Raw genomic sequence first — 16,824 nt, forward strand, 5'->3', positions numbered from 1 at the left:
TGCTGATGCAGCCTCTCTTTATCCCTTTTCCTTCCCTCCCCAGCTCCCCGTGGTGCATCCCCCTTTGGGGCCATTCCCTTCCCCAGTCCAGACCCCAAGAGCTCAGGGCCTTTATTCCAGGTGATGCTGCCCCTCTGTGGGTTCCCTCCCACCCTGGGCCTGGCTGGGAGGGGCATTCCCTGATCCTGAGCTGCTGTGGGGCCCAACATTCCCCCTGGGAGAGTGCATTTCCCCCAGAACTGACCCCACAGCTGGGACAAGGGCTGAGATGTGCTCCTGGGATTACCCCATTAACCCCATCCCCGCCCTCCCTTGTGCCCAACCCGCCTTTCCCCCAGCAAACCGAGAGCAGAGCTGTAACAACACCTTTATTATTATTTTTTTTTTTCCATATGACTTTTTCCCACTCTCAGTTAAAAAAAAAAGAACCCAACGACAAAGCAGGAAACCACCCGAGCCCCTGGAGCCCCTGCAGGCGCCGGGCGGGCTCGGGGGCGGCCCCAGCGGCTCCCAGGCCTTGGGGAGCCGTGCCTGGCACGGGCCAGGGACGTGGGGACCGTGTGGCACCGGGTGACAGCCGGGGGGACCCGGGACAGCGCCTATGTCGCCTTCTCGTAGGTGCGGGTGGAGACCACGTTGCCCATGGTGAGAGTCTGGGGGCACAGGGGTGGGGAGGGGGGTTAGTGCTGCCCTGCCCAGCCCCGAGCTGAGCTCTTCCCACTCCCAACCATTTCCCAGGTGGGAACCCCAGGATAATAAACCCATTTCCAAGGTGGGAATCAGGATAGACCCATTTCTGAGGTGGGAAATCTCAGGATAAACCCATTTCCAAGGTGGGAACCCCAGGATAATAAACCCATTTCCGAGGTGGGAACCCCAGGATAATGGGAACCTCAGGATAAACCCATTTCCTTACCAGAATTAATTTGCCATCCTTCAGCTCCCGGACCAGCGATGTCTCCTTCCCCTCCCACTTCTGCACATGGACGAGTTTTCCTCCATCCAGCGTGACCACGGACTGCAGGGAGGGATTGAGGCCACGGTCACCTCCCTCCCCGGGATTTCTGGGCTCTTTTTGGGGGGTTTATCCCTCTCAGGGGACCCTGGTGCTCTGCAGGGTTTGGGATCAGCCTGGGGGGGCCACTATGGGGATGCCTGTCCCCACCCTGCCCTGTGCCCCCCATCCAGCCCCTCCGGGTGTCCCCAAGGCTTGGGGCAGTGCAGAGCTCAGGTGTGTCCCAGGTGTCCCCAAGGCTTGGGGCAGTGCAGGGCTCAGGTGTGTCCCAGGTGTCCCCAAGGCCTGGGGCAGTGCAGGGCTCAGGTGTGCCCCAGCCACAGGTCCCCAAAAGGCTCTGGGTGCTCCCTCAAATCCCAATTCTCCCCCATAGCTGGGTCCCCTCACTGCTCAGCTGGCCAAAAGTTTGGGTACCCACAAGGTTTGGGTGCCCCACAGCCCTGGAACCCACAGCCAGAGGGCAGGGATCAATGAAATACTGGGGAAAAATCCCTCCCTGTGCAGGGGTGAGGCACAGAGTGCCCAGAGCAGCTGTGGCTGCCCCTGGATCCCCAAATTGTCCCAGGCCAGGCTGGACATTGGGGCTGGAGCAGCCTGGGGACAATGGGAGGTGTCCCTGCCATGGCTGGGGTGGCACTGGATGAACTTTTAAAGTCCCTTCCAACCCAACCCATTCCATGGATGCCCCACAACTCCCCTCACCCCACGGCTGACCCCACCAGCCCCATCCAGCCTGTGCTGACCCATCCTGTGCCCTCTGGCCCCGGCCCAGGGGCACCCCAAGGGCACGTCCCAGGCCTGTCACACGTTCCCTGCTGCTTGAACAGCTTCCAGGAGCTGGGCAGGGAGAGATTGCACACCCACAGCCCCTTCCCCCAGCCTCACTCCCAGCCCAGCCCTTTGTGCTTCCTACTCTGGGGCCAGGAAAAGGGGTTTAGGGTGCCCCAAGAGCCTCCAGGTGCCTCCTGAGGCTCTCCCTGGGCTGGGTGTGGGGCACAGAGCTACCCCCCAGGCTGGGTGTGGGGCACAGAGCTACCCCCCGGGCTGGGTGGGGGGCACAGAGCTGCCCCTCGGGCTGGGTGTGGGGCACAGAGCTACCCCCCGGGCTGGATGTGGGGCACAGAGCTGCCCCCCGGGCTGGGTGGGGGGCACAGAGCCGCCCCTCGGGCTGGGTGTGGGGCTCAGAGCTGCCCCTCGGGCTGGGTGTGGGGCACAGAGCTGCCCCCCGGGCTGGGTGTGGGGCTCAGAGCTGCCCCTCGGGCTGGGTGTGGGGCACAGAGCTGCCCCTCGGGCTGGGTGTGGGGCACAGAGCTGCCCCCCAGGCTGGGTGTGGGGCACAGAGCTGCCCCTCGGGCTGGGTGGGGGGCACAGAGCTGCCCCCGGGCTGGGTGTGGGGCACAGAGCTGCCCCCCGGGCTGGGTGTGGGGCACAGAGCTGCCCCCCAGGCTGGGTGTGGGGCACAGAGCTGCCCCCCGGGCTGGGTGTGGGGCACAGAGCTGCCCCCCAGGCTGGGTGTGGGGCACAGAGCTGCCCCCTGGGCTGGGTGTGGGGCACAGAGGGCTCAGTGGGGATAGAGGAAAAGCAGCTGAAATCTAAGAAAAATCAGGAGCTGAGCCGCTCCTTTGAAGAAAAAAATGTCCCTGCAGGGTGGGAGAGGCCAGGAAAGTCACAGGTGATTTTTTTTTTTTTCATTGCTCTTACAAGGAGAAACAGCCCGGCTTGGGAAGTTTTGGGATGAACCCTTGGAGAGGGGTGGGATTGTCCCGGTGCTCCATCCCTGCAGGCACAGGGGGGGCTCAGCAAAGAGGAGCGGGGACAGGGACATTTCCCACCGCCCCAGCACCAGCTCAGCCTCCTCTTGAGCAAACCGGGCTCTTGCACAACTCCCCGGCAGCTCCATCCTGTTCCCGCAGGAGCCCGGCTGCAAAAATGGGCTCGGGGTGGGGGCTGCCTGGAGCAGCAGAGGGGGCCCCCTTCCATCCTGCAGGATGGAGCCCTGCAGCTGATGGAGAGACCCCCCAGAGCCCACAGAGCCTTTTTGGGGGTACTCACAGAGCCTTTTGGGGATGCCTACAGAGCCTTTTTGGGAGTGACCAGAGAGCCTTTTTGGGGTGTCCTACAGAGCTTTTTTGGGGTGCTCACAGAGCCTTTTTGGAGGTGCCCACAGACCCCTTTTAGGGGTTCTCAGAGAGCCTTTTTGGGGGTTCCCACAGAGCCCTTTTGAGGGTGCCCAAAGAGCCTTTTGGGGGTGCTCACAGAGCCTTTTTGGGGGTTCCCACAGACCCCTTTTAGGGGTGCCCAAAGAGCCTTTTTGGGGGTGTCCTACAGAGTCTTTTAGGAATGTCCACAGAGCCTTTTTTGGGGGTGCCCACAGACCCCTTTTGGGGGATGCCCACAGAGCCCTTTTTGGGGTGCCCAAAGAGCCTTTTTGGGGTGCTCACAAAGCCTTTCCCGGGCTGGGCTGGGGCTCACCTTGACGTTCCTGTCGTCCGCCGTGGTCTCGTCGAACTCCTCTCCCAGCTTGAAGGTGATCTCGGTGTTCTTGAAGGTGCTCTGGGTCTTCACGGTGACCTTGTCTCCGTTCAGCTCGATGATGGTGGTGGGCTTGGTGAATCCGGCCACCTGCCGGGTGGCGAAACCCACACCTGGGGGGCCCAGGGTGAGGGGCTGTTTGGGGTTCTCCTCCATCCCTCCCGGGCTGCTGGAGGGAGAACCCCAAAACTGCCCCCCACTCACCGGCCTGGGGGGCTCCGGGGCAGAGCAGAGCAGGGGGGACAGGGAATGCTGTCCCTGCTCAGGGATGGACCAGGACCCTGAGCTGGGTGAGGGGGGATTGGGGGCTGCAGGACACCCCTGACCATGCTGGGGTTGGGGGCTCGGGGGGGAACTGGGGCTGCAGGACACCCCTGACCATGCTGGGGTTGGGGGCTCGGGGGGGAACTGGGGCTGCAGGACACCCCTGACCATGCTGGGGTTGGGGGCTCGGGGGGGAACTGGGGCTGCAGGACACCCCTGACCATGCTGGGGTTGGGGGCTCGGGGGGAACTGGAGGACTCCCCCTGCCCGTGCTGGGACTGGGTAATGGGGGGCTCGGGGGCAACTGGGGCTGTGGGACCCCCTTGACCATGCTGGGGCTGCTGATGGGGGGCTCCAGGACTCCCCTGACCGTGCTGGGAGTGGGTAATGGGGGGCTCAGGGGGAGCTGGGGCTGCAGGACTCCCCCGACCATGCTGGGGTTGGGGGCTGGGGAAGGCTGGGGGGGGGGTCCTCAGCGACCCCCATCACTCAAGGGGGGACATCTCATCCCTCCACGCTCTGCCAAAAGCTGCCCTGGGAAGGACGAGCCCCTCACCGAACCCAACCCCACACACAAACCCCCAGATCCCCCTTAAACCACCCACGGAGGCACCAGCGGTGCCCCCACCGCCTGCAGCCCCCACCCTGAGCCAGACCCCTGTGAACCGAGGGGATTCACCGGGCAAATTGGGGGGGGGGGGCGTAAAAAAACCCCAAAAAACAAAACAAAAAAACCCCCCAAAAACCAAAAAATCAAAACCAAAATAATAATAATAACCCCCCCCAAAAAAATTAAAAAAATAAAAATAAAAATTTTAAAAAATAAAAATAATAAAAAAATATTTTAAAAATTAAAAAAAAAAAAAGGAAAAAAAAAAAAAAAAAAGAAAAAAAAGGGGGAGATGTGACTCCAAGCCGCGTCCACTCACCCAGAGCTTTCATGTACTCATCGAAATTATTGGTGTCCACCAATTTCCAGGTGCCCACGAAGGCGTCCACCATGGCGAGGGGCCGCGGGAGGCGCTGGGGGGTCCGGCCGGCTCAGGACGTGGCACCGCCTGCAGCTGCTCCGGCCCCGCGCCCGCCTTAAATAATGGCCCCATCACATGATTGGAAAGAGCCGGGAGCGCTCCAGAAATAAAATATTCCCCGGCAGCGCTGCCAGCGGCCACCCCGGCCCCGGGCAGACCCCCGGGATGGGCTTTGTGTCGTGTTGTCCCCCGGTTTTGTGGGGTAGGGGGGCTCTGGGGGTCCCCATGGGGGCGTGGGGAGGGGTGGGGGGCACCCCTGGGCACGGGTGGGGAGTGGGAACAGCGACACTGGTGGTGTCCTTCAGGCACAGGAGTGAGAGCTGAGCTGGGGAAACTGAGGCACGGGGAGCGGGGAGCACTGGAGAGGGGCGTGGGGACATGTGTGACACCCCCTGTCTGTGGGGACACCTGGCCCTGGCCCTGCTTTGTTGTGGCTGTGAGTGTGAGCACCTGTGTGACCCTGTCCCCTCCCTGTGTGAGCCCTGTCCCCTCCCTGTGTGTGACCCTGTCCCCTCCTGTGTGTGACCCTGTCCCCTCCCTGTGTGACCCTGTCCCCTCCTGTGTGAGCCCTGTCCCCTCCCTGTGTGACCCTGTCCCCTCCCTGTGTGTGACCCTGTCCCCTCCTGTGTGTGACCCTGTCCCCTCCCTGTGTGACCCTGTCCCCTCCTGTGTGAGCCCTGTCCCCTCCCTGTGTGACCCTGTCCCCTCCCTGTGTGTGACCCTGTCCCCTCCCTGTGTGTGACCCCTGTCCCCTCCTGTGTGTGACCCTGTCCCCTCCTGTGTGTGACCCTGTCCCTGTGTGTGACCCTGTCCCCTCCCTGTGTGACCCTGTCCCCTCCTGTGTGTGACCCTGTCCCCTCCTGTGTGTGACCCCTGTCCCCTCCCTGTGTGACCCCTGTCCCCTCCTGTGTGTGACCCTGTCCCCTCCTGTGTGTGACCCTGTCCCTGTGTGTGACCCTGTCCCCTCCCTGTGTGACCCTGTCCCTGTGTGTGGCCCCTGTCCCCTCCCTGTGTGACCCCTGTCCCCTCCTGTGTGTGACCCTGTCCCCTCCCTGTGTGACCCTGTCCCCTCCCTGTGTGACCCCTGTCCCCTCCTGTGTGTGACCCCTGTCCCCTCCCTGTGTGACCCCTGTCCCCTCCTGTGTGTGACCCCTGTCCCCTCCCTGTGTGACCCCTGTCCCCTCCTGTGTGTGACCCCTGTCCCCTCCTGTGTGTGACCCTGTCCCTGTGTGTGACCCTGTCCCCTCCTGTGTGTGACCCTGTCCCTGTGTGTGACCCTGTCCCCTCCCTGTGTGACCCCTGTCCCCTCCTGTGTGTGACCCTGTCCCCTCCTGTGTGTGACCCTGTCCCTGTGTGTGACCCTGTCCCCTCCCTGCCTGCCTGGGGACACACACCCCAGGGGACAGTCCCCACTCCTGTCCCCATCCCCGGGCCGTGGGGGGACCCAGCTGGGGGCTCGGGTGTCCCTAATCCCGGTGGCTGCAGGTGTCCCCCTGTACTGGGGACTTGGGGTCACCAGGGCCGGGAGGGACGGGGACACTGTCCCTGCCTCTGGCCCTGTGTGACACCCAGACACCCAAAAATAGCCCGAGCTCGTGTTCAGCTCCTTCCTGCTGACGCTGTCACCGAGCAGGACCCCTCACCTCGTGCCCTGGGGGCACAGGACCTGTCCCTGTCCCCGTGGGATGGGTGTCCCCTGGCCCCAGTCCCTGTCCCTGTCCCCAGGGAGGGCTCTGCCTGCCAGGACCACAGGGACAATTCATTCCCCAGGGGGACAGAGCCCCCATGGCCTGGGGGTGACACAGAGGGCAAGGAGTGTCCTCTGTCCCCTCACCTGGGTGTCAGTGTCCCAAACTGCACAGCCCTGTCCCCTTGGGTGCTCCCTCTACAACGGGACCGTGAGAGGGGGACGTTGACAGGAGGAGAAACCCATGGACAGGGACACCCATGGACAGGGACACCCGTGGACAGGGACACCCGTGGACAGGGACACTAATCCACAGAACACAAATCCACATGGATGTGCACACACACATGCACACACACACAGATTCACACACAGATTCACACACACATGGATATGCACACACATGGATATGCACACACATGGATATGCACACACAGTGATCCCAGTGCGTGTGGGTTCCCATGACCCTACACACAGATATACACACACACGGGAGCCCATGACACTGTACACGTGTGTAAATGGGTGCCCCTGCACATGGATGCACATGCACATGGATACACACACACAAATGCACACACCCGCAAATGCACACACACACAGATGTACACACACATAGATACACACACAGATACACACATATGGATGCACACATGGATGTACACACATGGATGCACACACACGCAGATGTGCACACACACACATGGATACACACGCAGATACACACACAGATGCACACACACGTGGATGTGCACACACACACATGGATACACACGCAGATACACACACGGATGCACACACACACACGCGGATGCGCACACACACACATGGATACACACGCAGATACACACACATGGATGCACACACACGCGGATGTGCACACACACACATGGATACACACACAGATACACACATGGATGCACACACACGCGGATGTGCACACACACACATGGATACACACACAGATACACACATGGATGCACACACACGCGGATGCGCACACACACACATGGATACACACACAGATACACACATGGATGCACACACACGCGGATGTGCACACACACACATGGATACACACGCAGATACACACACGGATGCACACACACACGGATGTGCACACACACACATGGATACACACGCAGATACACACACGGATGCACACACACGCAGATGTGCACACACATGGATACACACACAGATACACACACGGATGCACACACACGCGGATGTGCACACACACACATGGATACACACGCAGATACACACACGGATGCACACACACACACACGGATACACACACATAGATGTGCGCACACAGCGATCCCAGTGCGTGTGGGTTCCCATGACCCTACACACAGATATACACACACACGGGAGCCCATGACACTGTACACGTGTGTAAATTGTTACCCCCACACACACAATGCACACACACATGGATGCCCGTGCACACGGGGGTTCCCATGCCCACAAATGCCCGTGTAAAGGGGTGCCCACACACACGGATACCCACACACACACCCATCACACACAACCTCCCTCCCACCCAGGGGTGCCCTCCCTGCCCAGGGACAGGTGGCCGGGACACCACGGCACTGCTGGACCCCAGCGGTGGCCAGAGGGGATTTAGGCTGTGGGATTTGCTGGTCCCACAGCGACAGCTGTAGGTGACCGTCTGGGATGGGATGAATGGAGGGATGGGATGGATCCAGCTCCACACCCAACCATCCTGCTGGAGCAGTGACCCCCAGAGTCGGCAGACAAGCCCCCCCTCAGCCCCTCAGTGCCCGGGCAGGAGGGTCCCATCCCGTCCTCTGGCAAGAGCAGAGGGTTGGGCACTGCCAGAGCCTGGGAGAGCATCGTCCTGTTCCCACACCCCAAACTCCCCAGAATCCCCCATCCGCAGGAGCTGGAGGTGCTCTGAACAGCATCACTCTGTTCCCACACCCCAAACTGCCCAGCATCCCCCATCTCCAGGAGCTGGACCACTTTGGGGTGCTCTGCTCTTCATTGGGGTCCTTCAGAGATGGGCTGGCTTTGCTTAAGGCCTGGGAGGGGATCCTGGGGTTGTGTTTTCCCATCTCACCCCCCAAAAAAAACCCCTGGGAATGGCTCTTGAGTCACCCAGAAATAAAGTCCAGAAGACGAGGTGCTACCCAAAAACATCACAGTGAACACCACACTCAGCAAGAAACACCCGTGGCTGCTCCTGCGGCCAGGAGGGACCCCCCGGGACCCCCCACCCACCGCGCTCGGCTCTGCCAAATGCCCCAGAAGAACAGAAATATTCCTCCCCTTCCCCCGAGTCCTGGCCCAGGGCGTGTGTGGGAACGGCCCCTTGGTCAGGGCAGGTCCCCTCCATGTCCCCGCCATGGCTCCCCCATGGCTGGGGGGCTCTCTGGGGTCTGGCTGTGGCAGCACCGAGGAAATCCCAGTGGAAATCCCAGTGGAAATCCCAGCAGACTGGGCCTGTGCCAGGAAAGCCGGGCTGGTGCCCCCAACAGCCTCCTCCTTCCTCCGCCGGTGACAAACGTGTCCCCCCAGCCTGGGTGGGGTTAGGACGTGTCCTTCAGCTCGGGGCTGGGGGGCTGCGGAGGGGGAACCTCCGCCGAGGGGGATTGCATGTCCTGGGCACTGCCTGCGGGAGAGATGGGGGACAGAGAGTGGGGTCAGCGGGGTCAGCGAGGCTGGAAAAGAGCTCTGAGAGCATCGAGTTCAACCTGTGCCTGGTCCTTGTCACCAGTGACCAGGTATTCCCTGGACACCTCCAGGGATGGGGAATCCACCAGCAGGGCTGGCCAGTCCTTTCCATGGAGAAATGTTCCCAAAATCCTAAACCTCTCCTGGCACATCCAGGGATGGGGATCCAAACCCTCCCTGGGCACTTCCAAGGCCTGAGCTCCCTTTCCATGGAGAAATTTTCCCTCAAATCCAACCTGGACCTCCCATGGCCGTCCCCTCTCCTCCTGTCCCTGTTCCCTGGGAGCAGAGCCCGACCCCCCGGCTGTCCCCTCCTGGCAGGGACTTGTGCAGAGCCACAAGGTCCCCCCTGAGCCTCCTTTTCTCCAGGCTCAGCCCCTTCCCAGCTCCCTCAGCCCCTCCTGGGGCTCCAGACCCTTCCCCAGCTCCCTCAGCCCCTCCTGGGGCTCCAGACCCTTCCCCAGCTCCCTCAGCCCCTCCTGGGGCTCCAGACCCTTCCCCAGCTCCATCCCCTGCCCTGGACATGCTCCAGCCCCTCAATATCCTCCTCCCCAAGCACAGGAACCCCTGTCCCTGCTCACCCACACCCTCCCCGGCTCCTCCCTGTCACCCACCTGCGCTCAGGGACATCTCGGCCAGTTTGAGGGGCAGGTCGGCGGGGCTGACGCCGGCGGGCGAGCCCAGGATGTCGGGCAGGGCATTGCGCCGGCCCGTCCTGCCCGAGGACGCGAAATCCAGCACGGGTTCCACCTCGGTCATGCTAACCCTGGGGAGAGACGTCCCCTCTGTCACCCCTGGGGCATGGAGAGATAAAGGGACCCGGCCCTGCCCCTCTCTGCACCCCCTCTGCTCCCCCAGGAGCAAAGGCAGGGCCACCCTGCCCTTGGGACTCACCGCCACCACCACCCTGGCACCTTTGGGTGCTCTGGTCACTGCAGGGAGGGGTCCCCAGGGGTCCCAGCAGCTCCCCCAGCCCAGGGGTCACTCCCAGCCCAGGGGGTCACCCCCAGCCCCAGCAGCCTTACCGGGCACCCTCCAGCCTGGCCTGGCACCGCGTCTGCCCCAGGACACCACAGGGGACAGGGGTCAGTCCCCGCTGGGGACCCTCGGGTCTGACCTGGGGGAGGCAGAGCAGGGGGTCACCAACGGGGCAAGGGGGAGGGGAAGGGAGCAGGGAGTGAGTCTGGGGTGGGGACAACAGGGTGTCTCCCCATGGGAGCACCCACAGCACCCTGGGGGATGCCCTGAGCCTCGTCCATGGTGGGATGGGGATGGATGGATGGAGGGATGGATGGAGGGATGGATGGAGGGATGGATGGAGGGATGGATGGAGGGATGGATGGAGGGAGGGATGGAGGGATGGATGGAGGGATGGAGGGATGGATGGATGGAGGGAGGGATGGAGATACAGATGTGACAGGGAGGGAGGCAGAGCCAGCACTCAGGGACAGCATGGAGCCCCCAGCCTGGGGACAGCACCGTGTCCCTTGGAGAGTGGCTTTGCTGAGCCCGGCAGGCAGCAGCAGTGCTGGGGTGCCCTGGGTGGGTGGGGGCTCTCCTGGGAAGCCCCAGGAACCAGGAAAACCTGACTGGCACGGAGCCACCCTGACAGCTGCACTGCTGGGACCTTCTCGAGGTGTTTGCTCAGCTCTGGAAACACTTTGGGCTTTTGCCATGGGAGGTGGGAGTGGCACAGGGTGACACAGGGGTGGCACAGAGGTGGCACAGGACCTGGCAGGGACAAAGTGCCCTCCACCCCCCAAATCCCCTCCACTGCCTACAAAGCACAGGGACCCCAAACCACCACCCCATCCCCTCCAGGGCAGGTGTTGGTGGCAAAGCTGGGACTGGTGTCCCCAAGCTGGTGGCGTTGGGGGTGTGAACTCACCGGTGTCCTGATGAAAACTCCTGATGGGAATCACTGGGAATTCCTGCTGAGGAATCACTGGGAATCCCTGCTGGGGATCACTGGGAATCCCTGCTGAGGAATCACTGGGAATTCCTGCTGGGGATCACTGGGAATTCCTGCTGGGGATCACTGGGAATTCCTGCTGGGAGGAATCACTGCAGGGAGGACGAGCCAAGGTCCTTGGGTGCAGGTGCTGTGTGCACAGGAGGGGTGACCAAGGCTGCAAGGAGGGGAGAAATCAATGATTAACCCGGGAGGTGATTCGTGATTAGTTAATTAGTGATCAGTGCTGGGGTGGCTGTGCCATGAGGGGCAGGACACGGGCGCTGCTTGGGAGGGAAACTGAGGCACGGGGCGGGGCTGGGGGTGACAAGGGCAGGGGAGGTGACAAAGGTTCCCTGCACAGCCATTGCCCTCTGGAGCCACCTGCACTGCACGGGGGGTTCACTGCACATTTTGGGGGGTTCCCGGGGTTTTGGGGAGAAATCCTGCACGGGAAGGGCTGTCCAGCCCTCGGGGGGATTTAACAGCCATGGGGAGGTGGCACTTGGTGGCTGAGGGAATGTTGGACTGTGATCTTGGTGGGTTTTTCCAGGTTTAGTGATTCCCTGTGGATCCCTGAGATTCTCTGTGGATCCCTGTGATTCCCTGTGGATCCCTGAGATTCCCTGTGGATCCCTGTGAGTCTCTGTGATTCCCTGTGATTCCCTGTGGATCCCTGTGGTTTCCCTGTGGATTCCCTATGATTCCCTGTGATTCCTTGTAAACCCCTGTGATTCCCTGTGAATCTTTGTGGATCCCTGTGAATCTCTGTGATTCCCTGTGGATCCCTGTGGATCCTTGATCCATGTTCACACACACACTCACACACACTCACACACAGATCCCCTGCACACTCAGCACAGCCAGATCCCCGCAGGGCAGATCAAAAGCTCCTTCCCGCCAGCCCCAGCACCTCTCACCGCTTCCAGTGCTGGAAAATCAGGAATAATCATCCCACAGGGCCCACTGGATCCTGCCCTTCCCGCAGCAAAACCCTCCCGGGGATGAGGGATGGGGTTGGATCCCACATTTTCACCCCACTCTGAAAAGCCACACCAGAGATCAGGACCCTGGTGCTGCCTGGGGACACAAACCTGGGGTTGTCACAACCCTGGGCACTCCTGGGGTGCAGCATCACCATCCCTCCACCCCTGGGGACAACATCCAGGCCACCAACACCTGCCCCACGCCACAACCTCCAGATCCCAGAGGCAAATCCCACCCAAACGGGGCAAATCCCACGGGATAAACCCAGTGAGGGAGGATTTCCCCCTCTCAGCAGGGACAGTGTCTGTGGCTTAACTTGGTCTGAGCCTAAAAAAGCTCCTGGAGTCACATGGGAGCTCCTCAGGCTCCTGCTTTAATGCCCCTAATGGGATAGAGGAGGGGAGGGCAGAAATTAGCTTTAATCCCTGCTGGGCACGGCAGGGAAGGTGCTGGGAGAGGCGGAGGGAGGAAAGGACAGGGATGTGCTCCTTGCTCACCTGGAGGCAGGTGTGACCCACCTGGGGATGGAGCAGCCAAAGAAACCCAGCTCAGGGTCAAACACATCTCTGGGCACATCCCTGAGCTTTGGGGTGTCCCCACAGCTTTGTGGGGTTCCTGGGGGTGGCAGAGACCCCAAACTGCACCTGGGGACTGGCAGGGACACAGCACAGCTTTGTCAAACACATTCCCCTCACCAGAGACAGCAAAACCAGGAATGCTCCAGGAATTCAGGCCCTGGGAAGGGTCACAGGGATCTTGAGGATTCATTTAGCCACAAGGATTTGCTTCTTCATTTTCTGAGTTGTTAATGGGTTGTGAGCTCCTCTGGAAGGGGGTTTGGGGCATTTAATGCTTTTGGTTTTCTCTTTTTGGGGGGTTCTTCCTGCTCGTTTAATTCAACATTTTCTGGGATTTGTGCTGGGAATGCTCCGGCCTGGAACAAACCCTCCAAAAATCCACCAGCAACCCCCTCAACGCTGATGAACACGAAAATTGGAGAGGGCTTGGTGAGATGGAACTGTAAAATTGAGTGAAATGGGAAGGAAAGAGCTGCCCCGGGTCAGAAGGGAACAGGAGCATCACCCAGGAAAATGAGCCAGGAGGGAAATCCAGCAGGGCCGGGTTCACCAGAGCCCGACAGGCACCAGACAGCCCGAGCAGCCCCTGGAGCCGGGAACAGCAGATGGCAATAATTAAACACAGGAGAAAATCTGGAGAGCCGGGAGCTCTCCTGGGGAGAGGCAGCAGCTTGGGCTCCTCTCCAGGGAAGTGGCTGCAGGAGCCCTGGGGAGGCTGGGCCAGGTGGGGACAGGCTGTGTCACCTGCCCAGGGACACCTCCTGCATCCCGGGGACAGCTCCAGGATCCCTATGACAGCTCCTGCATCCCCATGACAGCTCCTGCATCCCCATGACAGCTCCTGCATCCCAGGGACAGCTCCAGGATCCCTATGACAGCTCCTGCATCCCTATGACAGCTCCAGGATCCCAGGGACAGGGAAGGAAGGGGATAAATATTGTCCTGAACTCATCTTTTCCTGGGAAAAGGCTGCAGGGGTGTGGGCTGGTGCAGGGATATTGGACATGGGGGTACAGAATGACTTTTGGAACAGGTTTTGCTCCACACGAGGAGGTGTCTGCAGAGGATGGTCCCATCCTCCAGGGATGCAGCTTCCAGGAGCCATTCCTGTGGGATGCTGGCACCCTCCTGCCTGCCCTCACCAGTGGAATCTCTCCAGCCATGGCCTGTGTGGCACTTTTATCCCTAAATCCCCAGGGTTCCAGGTGGGCCAGGCAGGGATTTGGGCCAGCTCGGGTCCTGCTGGGCTCTTTGGGGTGATGGTCTGGAGTGAAGCAGAGAAGGGATCCAAGAGAACCTGAATCCCACCACCCTCTGAGCCCCTTCCAGAGGAATTTCATCACCCTCTGAGCCCTTTCCAGAGGAATTTCATCACCCTCCGAGCCCTTTCCCATTGTGTCCTGCCTTGAGCTCTGACCTTCCTCCTGCCCTTGCACACTCATCCTCACATCCAGACTGGATTTCCCCTCATTTCCACCATTCCCGCTTCTGCTTGGATTATTTTATCCATGGATTTGGGAGTTGCTGAAGTGTCTCTGTCCCCTCCATCCTCCTCCCATCCCTTTCCCCTGCTCCCTGCCTGGTCCCTGCAGATGGGAAGGGCTTTTAGCCTCAGTCTCACACCCAAATCCTGAATTATTCCACCCAGATCTCTCTGTGGATCCCAGGGATCCTTTTAAAAGGATCAACCTTCATCCTCAGCCTCCTTTTGCACAATTCAGGGTCTCACTGCCCACAGCAGCTGTGGCTGCCCCTGGGGGTGTCCAAGGCCAGCCTGGGACAGTGGGAGGTGTCCCTGCCCTGGCTGGGGTGACACTGGATGAGCTTTAAGATCCTTTCCATGATTTATTTTTTTTTTCCCCAGCTGTAGGATATGGAATTTTATTTCCACACAACCCCTGAGCTGTGTCCCAGCTAATTCTGAGCTCAAACCCTTCCCCTGACAGGCTCAGCAGGGCTCCTGGGGCACTAAACTCCTGCTCAAGGCGAGGAGAAGAAATGGGACACGGGTAATCTCCATTCCCTGTAATTCCCGGCTTCCAGCAGGGAGATGGATGTGCACAGGAGGAGGGGTTTGCTGCTGACATCCACAGAATGGAGCCTCTGGCTGAAGCAGAGCCTGTGTTATTTCTCCATCAGCCAGGGGGATGATGGGCAGAGTTCAGCTCTGTTAATATCCCGCAAAAAAAACAGGAAAAAAATCCCTAAAATCCAACTTGAGTCTGCCCAGAAGGGATTTCAGGCTGTTTGTATAAAGTGTCCCTTTGGATTTTAATGCTGGAGACACAAACCAGTGTGGGAGTGAATCCAGCCCTTGTGCTCCCTGACACCCCAATCCTGAGTTTCCCTGAGCGAACCCAAATCCAGGTGCTGCCACACCTGGGGGTGCTCACAGCATGTCCCACATCTGGGCTTGGGCAGTGACCCCAGAGAAAATCCCCTCTGGATCCCTCAGGCCTGGGGAGAATCGCTCCAGAGCACTCAGCAGTTTAATCCTGGCACAGCCCTGCTGAGCTCAGCATCTCCTGGGAGTCCACACTGGGATGAAATCGAGGTGTTTTCCCTCTGGGAGCGGCTCGTGGGGCATCCTGGAGAGAAGCTGGAAGCACTGGGCAAACCTGGCTGTGGGTGATTCCCTCTGGAGCACAGCCCTGGACTGGCCTGAGTTGCTTTAATTAAAGAGCAAAGCACCAAAGGCTCAGTGGGCAGAGGCAGGAGGACATGGGCTGATACTGCAGGGCTTCATCCCACATCCCAAACCTGCAGGAGAGGGCACGGAAAACCGGGATAACCCCAACTTCGTCCCCCATCCCAAACCTCCTGGAGAGGGCATGGAAAACCTGAATAAGCTCAGCTTCATCCTACATCCCAAATCTGCAGGTGGAGCATGGAAAACCTGGATAACCTCAGCTTCATCCCATATCCCAAATCTGCAGGAGGGGGCATGGAAAACCTGGATAACATCCCAAACCTGCAGGAGAGAGCAGTGAAAACCTGGATAACCTCAGCTTCATCCTGCATCCCAAACTTGATTTCCATTTCCAGATGGAAAACCTGGATAACCTCAGCTTCATCCCATAACCCAAACCTCCAGGAGAGGACATAGATAACCTCAGCTTCATCCCACATCCCCAACCTGGAGGACAGGGCATGGAAAACCTGGATAACCTCAGCTTCATCCCACATCCCCGACCTGCAGGTGGAGCATAGAAAACCTGGATAACCTCAGCTTCATCCCACATCCCAAACCTGCATGGAAAACCTGGGTAAGCTCAGCTTCATCCTGCATCCCAAACCTCCAGGAGAGAGCATGGAAAACCTGGATAACTTCCCAAACCTGCAGGAGAGGGCATGGAAAACCTGAATAACCTCATCTGTGCTGCCCAGAGAGAGAAAGGCCAAATCCCAGCTCCTCTTCCCCACCCCCTGAGTCTCCCAGCCCAGCCCACATCACTGCTCCCCATCCCTCCTGCTCTCCCCTGGGATCCCAATCCTCCCCTGGGGAACGTTCCCTCCATCCCTTTGTGCTCACAGCAAGGATTTCTGCCTTTCCCCAGCACACGGAGCAGGGGTTTTGGGGAGTGGGCAGGAGGCACTCGGGGCTCTGGGGATGCTGAGGGAAGGGAAAAGGGAAAAGGGAAAAGGGAAGGATCCCACCCCATCCCAAGGAGGAATAGGAGCTGTTCCAGGTGCTCCCCAGCCTGGAGACTGTGGCCTATCCCAGAGCTATTCCTATTCCACCCTCCACCCCCACCAGCTCGTTCCCTTTAATTAACTGATTAAAGCTAATCAGCCGGAGCGGTGGGAGGAGCACAGGAATTTCTCTTGGGGAGTTTGGTGCCCATCAGGGGCCCTACAAACCTGCTGGGTGAGCCTCCCTTCCCCACATTCCTCACTCCCACCGGCTTTATCCGGGTCCTTTTTTGAGTCCAAGGGGGAAAATCCCAAATATTCCTTTGGGATGAGGGGCTGGGAGGGTCCTGGCACTTGGATAACCCAGGGCAGTCAACAGGAGCTCCACGTCTCCAGGGGAAGGAAGGGCTCTAATGAGGGTAATTAAGGTGATTGAGCCCTGG

General features: G+C 59.9%; 2 protein-coding genes across 2 annotated transcripts; both read right to left on the reverse strand.

The window, feature by feature from the left end:
* Positions 1–490: 490 nt before the first annotated feature.
* FABP3 (fatty acid binding protein 3) lies at positions 491–4,883 on the reverse strand. The gene is made up of 4 exons (XM_083879676.1): positions 4,741–4,883; positions 3,488–3,660; positions 917–1,018; positions 491–653 (listed from the first exon to the last, which is right to left on the reverse strand). Exons 1-4 carry the CDS (start codon positions 4,811–4,813, stop codon positions 600–602), a joined length of 402 nt encoding a protein of 133 aa, XP_083735802.1. The 5' UTR covers positions 4,814–4,883; the 3' UTR covers positions 491–599.
* A 3,972-nt stretch (positions 4,884–8,855) lies between these two features.
* LOC310919743 (cAMP-dependent protein kinase inhibitor beta-like) lies at positions 8,856–11,346 on the reverse strand. Its single transcript, XM_083879221.1, has 4 exons — positions 11,121–11,346; positions 10,258–10,349; positions 9,847–9,998; positions 8,856–9,170 (listed from the first exon to the last, which is right to left on the reverse strand). The coding sequence occupies exons 3-4, from the start codon at positions 9,989–9,991 to the stop codon at positions 9,088–9,090; spliced, it is 228 nt and encodes a 75-aa protein (XP_083735347.1). The 5' UTR covers positions 9,992–9,998; positions 10,258–10,349; positions 11,121–11,346; the 3' UTR covers positions 8,856–9,087.
* Between the last annotated feature and the right edge of the window lie 5,478 nt (positions 11,347–16,824).

Source organism: Zosterops lateralis (genome assembly GCF_965231275.1).
Source record: "Zosterops lateralis genome assembly, chromosome: 28".
Taxonomy (NCBI): domain Eukaryota; kingdom Metazoa; phylum Chordata; class Aves; order Passeriformes; family Zosteropidae; genus Zosterops; species Zosterops lateralis.